Below are 17,049 nucleotides of genomic sequence, written 5' to 3' on the forward strand. Positions count from 1 at the left end.
ATTTTCGTTGTGGTATCATGATACTACTCAGAACCATGATACTTTCACTGGTATCGTACCGTGGGTCCCAATTTTGGTATCGTGACAACACTAGACGTCACAACCATTCCATTCGGAGTTGCGCAGTGAAGCGGCTCTGGTGCCGTTTAAAAAAGTGTTCCCCTACTTCTAATTTTACAGATTAAGCACTGGTTATAGTACAGCGGGATCCCCCAACCATCGCTTATATTTAGGCCTATAGTTTTTTCGGTCTTAAATTCCATTCAAGGTGGCATTAAAAAGGTCTTAAAAAGTCTTAAATTTAACTTACTGAAACCTGCAGATACCCTGGCTGCATTTTGTGTTTACACGACAGCAGAGTTTTGGGTGCCTGAAAACGCAGCGCTTTGAAAACAGGTTCCAGAGTGCAATTTTTTGGAAACGGCACCGTCTCTGTTGTCAGGTAATCTTGCAATATGCAGTTCCTCTGAAAACAGAGAGTTTTTGCACATGTGCATTACGTTCCAGTCACTAGGCATGCGTGAGAAAGTCGACCATCACAACAACAATGGCGGACTCCTGAGCTGTGTTAGTGCTGCTCAGCCTGTTGAATTTATCAACGCTCCTCCAGCAAAGTGTAGATTTACTGTAGCAACTCCACCTCATCGCACGTCCAGACAAACGTTTGTGCGGTTGCCACTTTGTTTGTTTATACATGACCGCTCTATAGAAGGAAGCGCATGTGCGCAGGCGCGTGTTGTTTCATTATAATGTCACACTGCCACCTGCTGGGCTGACATATATACTACAGCGTTTTTGGTCATTTTCTCGGATCCATGTGCACGACTATCGTCAAAACGATGTCGTCTGAACGCGGAACTTTTGTCAAAACGAAAATGAGAAACGATTCCATTTTCAACGGATGGTTTTCGTGTTAACATGGCCTAAATCTGTAAACCTCACTGTGTTGAAGTGACTGGGATCATTCCTCTAAGTGTTCGACTTCACATCACTTATTGTGCATTGATCAGCTTTTGCTATAACAAATTTCTTATATGGTTATAACAAAAAAACAGATTTAGCAGAATCAGAATCGGACTCATACTAAAAGAAGTTATTGTTATTAATACAGGGCCGCTGCTAACCATTGGGAGGCCCTAAGCATAATTGGTCACGGAGGCCCTCTTGGCCACGTGCTCCTCCTTGAACATATTTTAGCATTGACCCTGCGTATAATTTAGAAATACAAAAAAAAAAAAGAGATTAGCAAGAGCTAAATGAAATACCCAAACATTAGGATTTTCTGATGACAAATAAAAAACTATGAGACACTCTACTCCCTTTTAAACCATCTGGCAACGACTTTCATATCCATTACCTATATTGACTAACTGTTTATAATAGGACAGCCACTGCCTCAAACACTTCATCATATGCATTAGCCTAAGTCTACTGTTTATCTGCAAAGCACTTCATTATACTGATATTTTCCTATAGCTAGTATGTATTTCACAATGACATGAGAGTTATATTAAAGCAAATCTAGTGGGACACAGATTAAACAAAAATTAAATATTCAAATCATACACATTATCTAACCAGTAAATGCAAAGCAGAGGCAAGCACAACAATGGTGGCATTTTGTCCTCTACCCAATTTCAAATTATCTCTTATTTTTATTTAAGCAACGTTTCGGTCGGTGTGACCTTCATCAGGCATTTCAGGCAGCATCACAACATTTCATATATATATATCCAAAGTGGATGCAATTAACCAATCAGAGGACTGGAGGGCTCAACATTTCTGATGAGCATCACCTGTCAGAGAACAACAGCAATCATTAATAAACAGCCACATTTTCAAATTTTTTATGAAAACATTAATAGTTTAGAGTACAAAAATATTTTAGATTTTCTAAAGACTGTAGGCAATAGAATAAATAGCAAATATACACATACTTACAAGCGAATAAAAAAATGTATCAAGGCTGAAGAAAGGAGAGAATTTTTTCAGCATTTCCAACAGCCCCAGAATGTACCAGGCGGAAAAACAGCAAAAAATGCTCTGAATGGCTGACTCTCCCTGCAGTAGACCAATATAACAACCAGGTAAGACAGCAGATAAGCAATAAATCTACAACATTACATTCAACAATAACTCATCATTCAATCCTTTTGGAGACAGTGTCTGTAATGTAAAAATCCAGAATGCTTCCCTTCTTTTTAGGAGCAAGTCGTGGTCTCCGCCCCTAGGTGGCAACCAAACCTGTTCGATCCCACAAAAGCAGAGGGAGGCCACGTCATGTCTCATCTCATTAAAATGAACTGCCACTGGATAATCTTCATCCTTGCGACGTATTGCACTCTTGTATTCACTGATTCTCTGTTTAAGTTTCCTGGTGGTCTTACCTACGTAGGCGAGGCCACACGGACAGTGAATCATGTACACAACATGAGTGGACGCGCAAGTGATGATACTCTTAATAGGAAACGTTTTTCCAGTGAGAGGATGACGAAAGTATGTTGATTTAAAAGTGTTGTTGCACTGTGCGCAATTTCCACATCTATAATTTCCATTCGGAAGAGGACTTAAACGAGTTTGTTGTGGCTGATTATGTTTTTTCTTGTTAGAAAAATTAGCATGAACCAAACGGTCTTTTAAGTTTTGTCCTCTTGTGTACACAAATAAAGATGGATCTTTAAAAATGGAACTGAGCTCTGGGTCCGGGATTGGTTAATTGCATCCACTTTGGATATATATATATATATATATATATATATATATATATATGTTGTGATGTTGCCTGAAATGGGCTTGGGATAACACGAATCAGATTATAAATCAAATTGATTGTCCAATCATCACAAAACTTGTATGTTGAATAATAATTATGAACCATGTGCGTGAAATTATTTTGAAATCAGTAAATAGATAGACAGCCAGAAGTTCCAAACAAGTGCAATGGTCTTTCTCAAAATTCGGCCAAAAATCATTGAGAGTTTGTTCAAACATCAACAAACGTGGTGGACTTTTTCAATTAAGTCATTAAAGAATGTCATCATCAAAATGTTTCTGCAGCCGACCAATAGGAAGCAACAGTGTTTCCAAAGAAGAGCGTGGCCCGGTGGAGATTTAACCGTAAATGAATGAGCATCTGTCTGATTGTCATAAAACCTGTTGGTGATCTTTAATTCAGGCGTCCTGAACTGTCAAAGGTCTTGATCCTACCCAGCTTTCAGCTGTTAAAGATCCATGCTGGCTTGAACCCCAGAGTTGCTACTGCGGCTATATTTTTACGTTGCTCTTACACACACACAACAATTTACAGGAAGTGCACCTCTTGCTCCGTGTTTAAAGACAGCACTGTCATTAATGAACAGTTCAGACTCTCATTCACAACAAACTACAGTCAGTGACAAAACTCTGAAATGTTGTGATTGAGCCCATTTTCAGTTGTAGAAGAGTTCATAAAGGGTGTTTACACTGAGGATTCTTTAATCCAGCTGCTCTGTCAGCATCACTGATTCATTGTTATGACATGAATTCGGGACAAAAAGCTATGAACATAAGGTCAAAAACCAATGATGAAAGAAGAACTAAACGTGCTAATACCACATTATAAATGCCCCACTAAAAACTAATGTCCTGCAGTCAAAGTAAGTGTTGTTAGCAAAATGTACCTAAAGCACTTAAATGAACAGTTGTGATTGTGCAGTAAACTGTTTCATGCTGTCAGTGTTTTCCTTCTATCTGATGTTTCTGGATTCATTTTACTGCTGCATTAATGTGTTCGTGTCATTTTGCTGCTGTCGATGTTTAAGGTTGTGCTCATTTTAACTCCCTTATATCCTGTTGGGTAGTTTAATCTACAGCAATGCATCATGGTCTATAATGTTTGTATTAAACAATATTTATCTCTGAGATGTAGTGGAGATATTTGTGATGGAATATAAGATCTGTGTGTCCACTGCCTAAAAGTCACTGAGCGTTTGGCTGATAGTTTTTATTTAGGAGGAAAAAAGATGGCAGCCGTGACACTGGCGTGAGCGTTTGCTGTGTCTCGGTCTGCATTCATAAATTAATCTAGTTTGGCCTCTGTAATATCCGTGCTCCGATTACCTCTGATTACCTCACTTTGATAAGATATTAGAACAGACTTCATCTTATCCCAAGGTAACAGTGTGAGCATACATTTCTTTGTTTAATATCCTGATTATGGATCAGGCACCGGTGGTCTTCAATCAGCTCATCCTGGACGCCATCAAGCAACTTAAATTTAAATTGCTGTCCCATTGAGATCCTATAATGGATAATATACAAACGAGCTTGAACACTATGAATGGGAAACTATCCATAATGGGTGATCAATTCGCGGAACTTGAACATAGAGTCAGCTCAAACCAAGATAATATATTAGACCTGGAGAAACTGGTTAAGACTATGGAGGAGGAAAATGCCTACCTCAGGGAAAAGGTCGATGAAGCCGAAAACCGAGAGGAGAATTTCTCCTCCCCGCTGACTTTGGATAAAGTTCATCGTACTCCAACATTCTGTCACCAGGATGCTAAAGCCAGTCCGAGGCCAATCCTTGTCAAAGTCCTTAATTTCCAAGATAAGGTGAAGATCCTGGGTTTGGCCCGGGAGAAGAAGGAGCTGATGTTCAACAATATGCGAGTCCACATATTCCCCGACTTCAGCACGGCACTGCTACAGAAACGTCGGGAGTTTGATCCGGTCAAGAAAAAACTCTGAGACCGGGATCTAAAATACTCCTTGCTCTATCCAGCCAGGCTTAGAGTATTTACTGATGGCAAATCCACAATCTTCAACTCTCCGGGTGATGCCGACGCTTTCCTCCGGGACATCCAGATGAAATCTCCATAGCCCCACGGTGACTAACTAACTTTTGTTCTCCTTTTTTTGTTTTCTTTTGCTCCCCTATCTTACTGAAGGACTGTTTATCTACTTCTTGCTACTAACAGATTATGCACCTTGAAGAATGACTTGGAGTCTAGGGGATTTAATGACTTAAACTTTACTTTTGTTTTGAACCTTTATTACGAGGTTGGAAGAGTGCCTTTCTACTTTGTGTTTGTCATAAAAAGTATCGTCTGCCGTAAATCATGTCACTAAGCTCCAGTGAGCTGACGTAAAGACATGTCGTGAATACCTACGGCAATTGAATTGATTTATTTTATTTTATTACCATTAGGTTATTATTTCATTTAACCCTTTTTTTTTTTACGTATTATTTTATTATGATTATTATTGTTTCTCCATTTTCTGTTTGTTTTGCCTTGTTTTTTTTTTTGTCCTCCGTTTTCTTTTCTTTTTTTTTTCTCATTTGCCGTTTTGAGGAGAAACAAACGAAGGGACTATAGCCCTCATTCACGTATAACCCAATAGGTCACCTGTCGGATTTATATATGATCCTGCTCACTGAATAAAAGGGGTGATATGAAAAGTTTGTTAGTTACATTCTTGCCTGGTGTAGATTATTATTATTATTATTACTGTATTTTTTTTTCTTTAATTTATTTTAATCTTAACAGTAGGCCAGCCCCTAAAGCTTAAGTTGCAGACCGAGCTCTGTGGAGCTCCGCTTTTCTTTTTTTCATTGAGGTTTTGCTCTTTGTCGTCGTTTTTATTAATGTCTGTCTGTGTTGTCTGTGGGTGTCTGTGTGTGTGGGGGGGTAAGTGTAATGTTGTGTATGTGTATGTGTGCGGAGGTGTGTGTATTTTTTCACAATTGTTTTCCTGTCTGTGTGTTTGTTTGTTTTATGTGTTGCGGCTGCTCCCTGCCTAGTGTATTGTCTGACCACTTCCCGTTATGCCCGCTAATTTGGATAAGTGTGGTGCATGTCTGTTGATGATCATACTTCCCTAAAGGGGACTGATGTTGTGAATGAAAACTCCTTGTGGATGGAGCACGACAATCTAGAAATGGAAACTTCTGTGTTTACAGACTACAAACCTCATAGCACGATGGATGAAATTGATCCAGATAATAATTTCTATGCAAAATTTAACCATAGCTGTAAATATTACTCAGAAACAAATTTTAATAAATGCATTGATCTGCAAAATAAAATATCTCTTATACACTTTAATTGCAGAAGTCTCTATGCAAATTATGACTCTATAATACATTGTCTGGACCAATTTAATTTACCATAATAGCTATGTCTGAAACCTGGTTAAAATCAAGCAAAGGAACAGATTTTGCAATTAGGGGGTATTTTACACAAACAGGGAATGTAAAAATGGTGGTGGTGTTGCACTATATATAGACAAAAACTTTGATTACAAGGTGATAGAAAACATGTCTGTGGCTGTGGAAGATGTGTATGAATCCATAACAGTGGAAATATGTATGGGAAAAGGTTTTAACAAATTTTTTGTGGGTGTTGGGCCCCAGCTCTCTGAAAAAATCATTGAGAGTGGAACGGAAAATTCCGGGTCACCAGGGGAATTAGTGGAGTGAAATCTGCATACAATGTTTCTTAAACCAACAGATGAAAATGATATAATTAGCATACTAAATAATTGTCATAAAAAGACATCCACAGATTTTAATGATTTTGATATAACAATAATCAAAAAGGTCATGGCTGGAATTGTTAAACCATTCACATATATTTGTAATCTGTCCTTCCACACAGGAATTTTTCCAAGTAAAATGAAAACCGCTAAGGTAATCCCATTATTCAAAACAGGTGACAAACATCTTTTTACAAATTACAGGCCCATTTCACTCCTCTCACAGTTTTCAAAAATTATAGAAAAGCTTTTTGTTAGTAGGTTGAACGTATTTGTTGAGAAATATAACTTATTTTCAGACTGCCAATATGGATTTAGGAAAAAAAGATCAACTGCTCTGGCATTAATAGACTTGGTTGAAGAAATAACAAATTGTACTGATAAAAGGAAATTTGTAGTCTGTATTTTCATTGATCTTAAAAAGGCATCCGATACCATAGATCATAAAATTTTGTTAAGCAAGCTGGAACGATGTGGTATTAGGGGTATTGCTCTAGGATGGCTGAGAAGCTATCTGAATGAGAGACAGCAATTTGTACAAATAGATAATCATGTTTCAACCTGTAGGGATATACCTCAAGGGTCGGTATTAGGCCCCATCTTATTTATATTGTATATTAATTATATTTGTTTGATATCAAATGTGATGAAATGTGTACTCTTTGCTGATGACACCAACATTATTTGCTCCGGCGAAAATTTACAGCAACTCCTGGAAACGACCACATATGAAATTAATAAGTTGAAAAACTGGTTCACTTTGAACAAACTATTTCTAAATTTGGATAAAACAAAGATTATGTTATTTGGTAAACACAAAACTGATGTCTCGGTTCAAATTAAAATTGACAATGTAATAATTGACAACGTAGAAGAAACTACATTCCTTGGAGTGATAATCCATGAAAAAATGTGCTGGAAACCTCAGATAAAAAATGTTTGTTCCAAAGTTGCAAGGAGTGTTGGTGTCATGCGAAGAGTCAAGCATATACTAAATTATCGGTCTTTACTTGCACTATATTATGCTTTTCATTCATTCATTCATCTTCTAACCGCTTCATCCTCTTGAGGGTCGCGGGGGGGCTGGAGCCTATCCCAGCTGACACTGGGTGAGAGGCAGGGTTCACCCTGGACAGGTCACCAGACTATCACAGGGCTGACACATAGAGACAGACAACCATTCACACTCACATTCACACCTATGGACAATTTAGAGTTATCAATTAACCTAGTCCCCAATCTGCATGTCTTTGGACTGTGGGAGGAAGCCGGAGTGCCCGGAGAGAACCCACGCTGACACGGGGAGAACATGCAAACTCCACACAGAAGGGCTCCCACGCCCGGGATCGAACCGGCAACCCTCTTGCTGTGAGGCGAGAGTGCTAACCACCATACCATTGTGCCGCCCGTATATTATGCTTTTGGTTTTCCTTATTTGAATTACTGTGTGGAGGTCTGGGGCAACACATACTACACCAATTTGCATCCATTGATTATCCTACAGAAAAGAGCAATCTTTTTGCAATGTAAAGTAGAATGAACATACTAATGACTTGTTCTTGAGGGCAGCTGCATTGAAATTTCTAGATTTGATTAAATTAAAAACTGTACAAATTGCCTATTGGGCAAAACATAATCAACTACCTGTTATCATCCAAGGACTTTTCTGTGAAAGAGAAAGTGCCAAGAGATATGACCTTCGGGGTAAACATAAACTAGCACAGCAGGTCACAAGAACAACCCTTAAATCTATAAGTGTCTCAGTTTTGGAGTAATTATGTGGAATAGTTTGGCCGAAAGCATTAGAAATAGTAAAAACCTAAGTGAGTTTAAAAGAAAGTTTAAACAACAGATGTTTGATTTGTACAGTAGGGAAGATGGGGGTGGTTAAATTAAATTAAATAAATAAATATAGGACAAATGTAGGACTGTTGAAGGAGTTCGCAATGTTTTTGTTTGTTTGTTTGCTTGCTTGCTTTTTACATATCTGTCAAACAAGGATGGTAAATGAGTTTGAGCCCTGCATTGTACTTTTTGTGATTCTCTGTGTTTTTCCTTTAATCCACATGTATAAGCAGAGGAGTGATGAACAATAAACACAGCAATGTTACATTTATGATACTGTTGGTGTCCTTTTTAATCTTTAATTGTTTGTATGTTCACAGGCACATGTCCAAAGCCGTATTTAAGAATACTTCGTCCAACAACGGATGGGATGCTGTTGCAGTGTGTTGTTCGAGGGGCTTCTCCAAAACCTAAAGTAGAGTGGAAGGACAGTTCTGGAAAGATCCTTCTTGCTGAAGAACCACAGGTCACAGACAGAGGAGGCCTCTATGACATCATCCTCCAAACTACTGTGACCAAGACGGACAACTACAGCTGTGTCTCTACACAGGAGGAAATCTGCCATCAGATTTCTGACGACACTCATGTGTCTGTCAATGGTAAGACTTATTTTCCATAATGTAACAAGTATTTTCAACTGCTTGTATGTGATTAGTTGTCAAAAATTGTGATGAAAACATCTGCACAACTTGAAAATGTTTCAAACTGAGTGAAAACTTCACTCTTATACCGAGGCTGAAACTTCACTTGATTAATCTACAGAGATCAGAGGAAGAATCAGAGTCTGGAGGGAAATAACAGAAAGAACTGGAGTCTGTAATACATTTCTACTTCAGTATGAACTGTTACACACACACAGTCAGTGTGAACGTTGTCAGCCAGCTGTAGCTAACGTCTGTGTGGTCAGTATTTTAGTGCTGAATAAACACAAAGTGTAAAAACAGTCCAACAGTCAGATTCACAGATGAAATGGAGACAAAAGTGAACTTTGTGTTGAGTGTGAATTCACCTTTTAGGAGCATGAACATCATGAATCATTGTGACGATGATCTCCAGCTGTGATTCTACACTAATACTATATGTGCTGTACATGATGTGCAGTCACATTCACAGTGTTACATTTACTGTCTGTAAACATGTTTCAGAGGAAAGATTTGAGGACACACATGATGAACATTGACAAGTGTTGTGCAGCGTCACACTCATAGTATCAAAACACAAACTATTCCATATGACACCATAAAAGAAGCCAAATGTAATTTCCTTGCCTTCTTCAGTGTCATGCACAGACTGAAGGTCAGCTCTGATTCTCACCTCCTTTTCTCTACAGTCTGTTTCTACTTTACAGTTGAGAGCACAACATGAACTAAACAAGGCCTGTACTGTTGTCTGCTCTAATTCCCATAATACTTTGGCAATGAAAAGCTTTGTGATTGTTGTTAGAAATATGAGCACATACTAACTAGTCCATGTAACTGTGGAGGAGCTGATTGTTGTCTACAGAAAACACAATATGTGAGCTGCTCAGAGTGAGTAGAAGAGCTAATAGAGAATGATCTGACATGACACTGGTGTCAAATGACTTCTAGTGTTCAAGCTCCACTTGTCAAACTGTGATGATGAAAACATGAATCAACAAACATCAGCACACAGTTTAACTCTCACTCAATATACATCACATGTTAAACAAGTGGATGTGAATCACTTTAAGTGCAGTTAAATCACATTTTACAGAATAATCATTTCTTGCTAAAAGTCATTGCAACAATAATGTTACACTTAACGGCCCAGTTTTGTCTGTCAGGCAGCAGATTTAACTCTAAACTACATGATTACATATTATTCCTAAACTAAAACATTCCTGAATACATTCATCTAGAAAGACACAGTATAACATTCTGTACATTGACAAAGTGTTTATGTGTTTGTTTAAAGCTTAAAACATATTTCTTGTAAGTTATGATGCAGCTGCTGATGCTGAAATAATTGACATGTTTGTATTGTTTATAGCTTTCTGATTGGACACTGATGCTGATGTTGCCTGGCAACCACTTAACACATGACCAAGAGCTCAGACGTGACTTAAGATTGAACGTTGCAGCCTGGTTTAGTAAATCGCTGGTCTGAAACTAACTAGATGTTCCATATAATATAGTAAATACTTGAGACAAACCCAGTAACAGATTAATAAACAGCTGTCACAACCTGATCCTGATGATCAACATGAAAACATCACACATTCATTTAGTGACTGAAATCAGTGATGTTTTTGTTCCACCAGTGAGAAGATAAAAAGGATGTGACAAATGAATGTAACAGTAAAATATACTGAGGCTCTGTAATGTGTATTAGATGTAATCAGATTACATAAGAGTGAGAGAGAGTGCTTCATTAATCATTGCTCCAAACTGCAGTGTTTCAGTCTCACACATGAATCACAGAACAAACAACAGACGCACACTCAAAGACGTAGATATGATTTTAGTTATTGATGATTTTATTCTTTTATTTCTTGACTAGAAACTGAACTCAAACTAAAAACTAGGACCAAACTTTAACTCTAAATACACACAGTGATAGTTCCTGGTAATATTTAATGACCGCTTCATCCTCTTGAGGGTCGCGGGGGGGCTGGAGCCTATCCCAGCTGACATCGGGCGAGAGGCAGGGTTCACCCTGGACAGGTCACCAGACTATCACAGGGCTGACACATAGAGACAAACAACCATTCACGCTCACATTCAGGCAAGAGTGCTAACCACCATACCACCGTGCCGCCCGTATATTATGCTTTTGGTTTTCCTTATTTGAATTACTGTGTAAACTGTGTAAAGACAATAATCTGCAAAACAAATAAACTAAACCTGCACTTCTTCACAGACCAAGGTACCTTTTAATCGTTTGTTTTCTGGGAATAACTGACACAGTCGTTTTTTTCGATTTTGGCCAAAAGAAAAAACGAAACTCAGCTCAGTTTCTTGTTTTCTGATCCTACTGTAAAAACAAATTTACCACTCCATATTTCATTTCATTGGTGGGCGGGCTCTCAGCGCTCCCTTACTTCTGATTGGCTAACGTGCTCTGTCACTTACATTTGGGCTGTGCCCTTCAAAATAAGGTTACCTCTTGGCCTTTACGCCAGCAGGATGTCTCTGCAGACCCGGAGGCTGCAGACGCACAGACAGGCAATGAAGTAATGCAACAGCGTTTTATTGTATTGCCTGTTAATATGCAGCTGATAGACCATGAAAATGAAAGCTCTATAGTAAGTTTTCTTCAGGGTGGACCGTGAACAGTGAAGTCTGCTCTCGGTAAAACTATCAACATGACAGCAAGCACTCCAAAAGTAGTTATTAAAAATGACCAGCAGGTGTCGCACTGCATCAAAGTTGTCATCAAAAATACAAATACGAATGAATAGGCCTCTGTTGACAGCCAGATGATGTACATCTATGGAAAGGCATTTACTATAGGCTACTATCAGTTAGAGTTAAGCTGTCACTGGACTTTCCCCTCAGTTGTGGTCACATGGAGACACTTGATAATAATTGTGCAGACAGTTTAGAGATTCACACTACCTGCTATGGTGGAGTAAGAAGAACCATCTAGTCGTTTTGTTTGTTTGTTTTTTTAATATATATAGCCTAAGTCTGTGCCTCTGTGCACCTTAAAAAGAGAGTGCCTAATTAGTCAAAGTTAAGATTTTTCAACCATTTTACACACATAAACAAGGCCAAAACCTAATAATAGACAAAAATACATTTCTGATCATCTGCGCTGGATGAGCTTAATTTCTGTCCACAAAATCTCTAAATATATGCTATAGAGTAATATCAATGTAGTGATATAAACACACGTGATATATAATATTATGAATAATAAAGGAAAAACGTGTGTAGGTGTATTACATGATATACATGAATACAAAATTAACTTTTAGCATAAAGTACACTAATTGCCAATATGTAAACAGTTTCATGCTCGTATGAAAACGTAAGCCTATACATGTTTTTCTCATATCATCCACTTCATTGCTTTAATCATTTATTCATGTTTAATTTGAAGCACATGCTAAAATTATTCGTCATCGTGCTTCGGTTTCATGAAACAAAATGTGCAGGTCAAACAGTTCATTGCTAACAAGCTAAACTATTACCTACTACTTTAACCCATATTTGACGTGCCTTTCAGACTATCGTGGTAAAGACAGTCATATCATTTTAAACATATCACTGTTAAACATTTCACTGTCTAATTCAAGTCAACAAAATAGTTTGGATGGCATTAAACCAATAATGTGATTCACATTCAAAACTCACACTCGGATCATCGTCGTCGATATTCAATAGTTGTAATAGTATGTTGGCTTCCAATGAAATGGAGGGCGCTGTCGCGAAATACAAGGGGCCTAGAACTGCGGGTCCAGATCTCCAGTCTCCAAGTCTGCAGACACACCCTGCTGGCGTAAAGGCCAAGAGGTAACCTTATTTTGAAGGGCACAGCCCAAATGTAAGTGACAGAGCACGTTAGCCAATCAGAAGTAAGGGAGCGCTGAGAGCCTGCCCACCAATGAAACGAAATATGGAGTGGTAAATTTTTTGCAGTAGGATCAGAAAACAAGAAACTGAGCTGAATTTCGTTTTTTCATTTTTTTGCCAAAAATGAAAAAAAAACAAAAAAAGACTTTTTTTTTCGTTTTTTTTTGTTTGTTTGTTTGTTTGTTTTTTGGCCAAAAACAAAAAAACGACTTGTTTGTGGTTTCTGATTGTGTCAGTTATTCCCAGAAAACAAACGGTTAAAAGGTGCCTTGGTCCGAGGGCTCACGTCCCCCCCTTGGCCCTGTAGCCGGGTTCGGCTTAATCCCTTCCTCAAGCCTGAGACCCAGAGACTGTGTGTGGGTGACGCGAGGCTAGTGTGGGCTATTAGCCTGAAGATTGAACTGTCTGAGTTCATTCATCTACTCAAGTTCCTGTTTTGCTGCCGTGATATTAAAGGTCATTACCAGCTGTTCCCGATTTCCAGTGAACTGCTTTTGGGTCCAAATTACACACGTTACAGGTGTACCCTCCGTCCACAGCTGTGTTTAACTTGTTTTATAACAGGATAAACAAATATACAATGCATTAGCCTATTTTAATTTTCTGATTTTCGTGTGAATGAGAAAAAACGGAAATCCGCGTGCTCTTCCCGTTTTCGTCTTCAAATGGCTAATTGAAATAGAAATTAAACCAAAACCAGTAAACCTACCTCGCCTTTATTGTTATATCTATATTATCTGCCCCTGCTGCATCTCAAAACATTGGCATTGGCTGTGTGGATGGATGGATGGATGGATGGATGGATGGATGGATAGATAGATTCAAGAGTATTATCTAGACCTGCTCTATGTGTAAAGTGCCCTGAGATGACTTTTGTTGTGATTTGGCACTTTAAAAATAAAATTGAATTGAAAATAGTAGATAGATAATCAGTGAAGTACGGTGCTGTGCCTTGTGTGTAAATGCGCAGCTTCCCACTTTTAGTCCCCTGTACAGTGTTTCCCTGTAGAGCTAGGATCATAACAAAGAGAGAGAACTGGGCACTATACAAAAGACTGTAACGTTAAAAGATATCTGTTTGAGCTTATTAAATACTTGCAGCGAACACCCCACCCCGCAGCAGAAACTATAAGCGCGTTTCCCCAAGAGAGACGCTGTGCGCATTTACGCACGAGGCACAGCAGCATCTCTTATTATTATTTTTCACTTTTATTATTAATATTATTATTTATTATCTGTCTATCTATGTAGTATGGGCACATAATATTGATATAACAAAAAAGGCCAAACACAAGTTGGTTACTGGTTGTGGCCTAATTTCTATTGCAATTGCCCATTTGAAGAGGAAAAATGGAAAAAGATTTCCGTTATTTTTTTATTCATGGACAAACAAAATAATGCATTTAATAAATGTATATCCTGTTATGAAACAAACAAGTTGAACACAGCTGTGGACGAAGGGGACACACACCGTAACATATGCTCAGTTTGCATCAGTCATTTGAGCGTTGTTGTATTGCCAGCCTTTAGTAATATCATTAATGCATTTTACTACTTGGGATACAATTTCGTTTCAGTTTGTGGCTGGTAGCCTATATTCCGATTTTTAAAATTAAATTCCGACCTTAGTAATTAAATAATGTCTTTCACCATGTTGTCCATGTTTATATATGCTGCATGAAACAACACGATGAGAACGTACAGGGCGCATTATCTAAGATGCGATTTTTGTAGTCCATCTTCAGAAAATTGTAGTTTCACCACAGCAGACCCACGTCAATAACATCCGCCATTGCATCATTACGTAGCCCAGTGTAAGTGTAGTCCAATTCTCTCAGCACCGCCGTTGTCTTTTCGTAAGTCCTTATGAATTCTCCTTCACATCTTCCCTTGACCTCAGGACGTCTTCCATCGAGGTCAAGGAAAAGTGGTTAGGAAAAGACGAGGGACTTTTCGACCGCTGCCAAGGACTTTCAGTGACTCAGTCCCTCGTGCAGTAAGGATCCTTGACATTGGAACAGTCCCTCGGCGGGGGTCGATGACGTGGGTCCTTCAAATTCGGCCGTTTGAGGATCCATCCTTGAGAAACACCTATCCATTCAAGGAAATGTGCTTTAACTCGTAAACCGGAGCAAAACATTTTGAGATTAAATGCCCCCCTCTTCTCTGCACTCACATGGAGACTGTGGACCCTTTTTGCTTGTCCTGCATATTTTCATGAGATAAAGAGGTTTGATCTTTAAACAGTCTCCAGGCACACAGGCTGTGGACAGGACTCATACAGAGCTCTGTTCAACAGCGTGTCATGGTGACAGGACTCTGCATTGCCAGGTGTACGATAATTATCGTATTTGTACGATAACTTGGCCCTCTGTGCGATGTATGATCAGTAATCCCAAATAATGCCAAATGTACGATAATTTGACCATTTCATGAACGTGTGGTTGTAATCAGTATGCCAGAGTTTTTTTTGTGAGCCCTGAAGGCATCTGTTCCCATGTGACATGTTTCCAGCCAATCACACTTTGCTTAGCACGAGATACGGTCAAAGAGCATAGATACCAAGAGGTGAAGCTCAATAGAACGCCCCATAGCACCAGACTCGCCCACGGTTTCGTCCTACCGCCACCATTTTGGACTGTCAGCAGACCGCAGCAGACCCGCTTGCATACAAAAACACACAGACAAACTGAAGTATATCGCTACTAACTATGCTTACAATACTACTCATCTCGTGATAGCTTGGTCACAGCTGCTTTTTCACGTTTTTGTAAAGCAAAATATAGACTTTAAAAAAAACAAAACGAAGAAAAACGGCCTAGATGGCATCTCTACATATTACATCCACTTATGAGAAGATTAACTCAATTACTCCTTCAAAATCACCCCATAAGCAAATCTACCATAAAAATAAATAAACAATAATAAAAAAAATCAATATTTTAACTAGACGGGCGACACGGTGGTGTGGTGGTTAGCACTCTCGCCTCACAGCAAGAGGGTTGCCGGTTCGATCCCGGGCGTGGGAGCCCTTCTGTGCGGAGTTTGCATGTTCTCCCCGTGTCAGCGTGGGTTCTTTCCGGGCACTCCGGCTTCCTCCCACAGTCCAAAGACATGCAGATTGGGGACTAGGTTAATTGATAACTCTAAATTGTCCGTAGGTGTGAATGTGAGCGTGAATGGTTGTTTGTCTCTATGTGTCAGCCCTGTGATAGTCTGGTGACCTGTCCAGGGTGAACCCTGCCTCTCACCCGATGTCAGCTGGGATAGGCTCCAGCCCCCCCGCGACCCTCAAGAGGATGAATCTTCCCTCCAAAGCTGGCATATTAAATGGATATTAAAACCCTTTAAAACGTACACCTCAGGAGTTCTTACCTGTCGGGATCCTTCGGGAAACAGTGGAAGGCCAGGTGCGGGGTGTTCCACTCATAGTTGTTGCAGTTAATTGCACTACACTGTTTTCTTTTACTTTTTCCTCCTCTCTCCTTCACATCTTGCATGTTGTCTGGGCGCAACAGTCCAAGCACAACAGTCCAAAATGGCGGTAGCGCCCCTAGTGGCTGTTGGCAAGCTTCGCCTCTTGGTATCCATGCTCTTTGATACGGGTGACGTTTGTCTCTGAACAATGAGCACAATTGGCTGAATGGTCAGCTGTACCCGCCCCACGAGGCGCTAGGACCCATCAGGAAGTCGAGTGAGAATGAGATTCAAAACAGAAGAAGAAGAAGAAGTAGAGGAAAAACAGAAGCAGGGAAAATGGGAAAAAAGTAAACACTAGAGTGACTATATTTAAGCAATATCTCACGAGAGGGAGTGATGTTGTAATGTATATCGTCACAGCTGTGATTCCGTCATAGGCACGAGGCCTATGACCGAATTTGTTTGTTGTTTGAGTTTGTTTTGGTTAAGAGCCTGGTTTCTATTCACTCTGAATTTTGTCTGGATTCTAGTTCCGGTCTAGAGAGCGGATGTGGAATTCACCAAATTCACCAAAGTAAAACTTTAAATTCTGGCGCACCATCGATTTGGTGTGATGAGAGGTGTAAGAAAATCAATTAACTTAATGGCTTGGGGCTTTTCTTTCAAATTATATTCTTTAACTTAAAAAGTTTCACCGCATTAGCTTGGTGCTTTTATTTTGACGGAA

General features: G+C 39.2%; 1 protein-coding gene across 5 annotated transcripts in view; it reads left to right on the forward strand.

Moving 5' to 3' along the window:
• LOC125896893 (uncharacterized) overlaps window positions 1-17,049 on the forward strand; it is a 130,863-nt gene that overhangs the window by 47,839 nt on the left and 65,975 nt on the right. Inside the window, exon 4 of one of the 5 annotated variants that reach the window (XM_049589854.1) lies at window positions 8,685-8,963. The exons of the other annotated variants lie outside the window; for them this stretch is intronic. Within the exon in view, the coding sequence (XP_049445811.1) occupies window positions 8,685-8,963 (279 nt within the window). The remainder of the gene's footprint in view (window positions 1-8,684; window positions 8,964-17,049) is intronic. 5 annotated transcript variants of the gene reach the window in all.

This window comes from Epinephelus fuscoguttatus, linkage group LG1 (assembly GCF_011397635.1).
Source record: "Epinephelus fuscoguttatus linkage group LG1, E.fuscoguttatus.final_Chr_v1".
NCBI classification, from domain to species: domain Eukaryota; kingdom Metazoa; phylum Chordata; class Actinopteri; order Perciformes; family Serranidae; genus Epinephelus; species Epinephelus fuscoguttatus.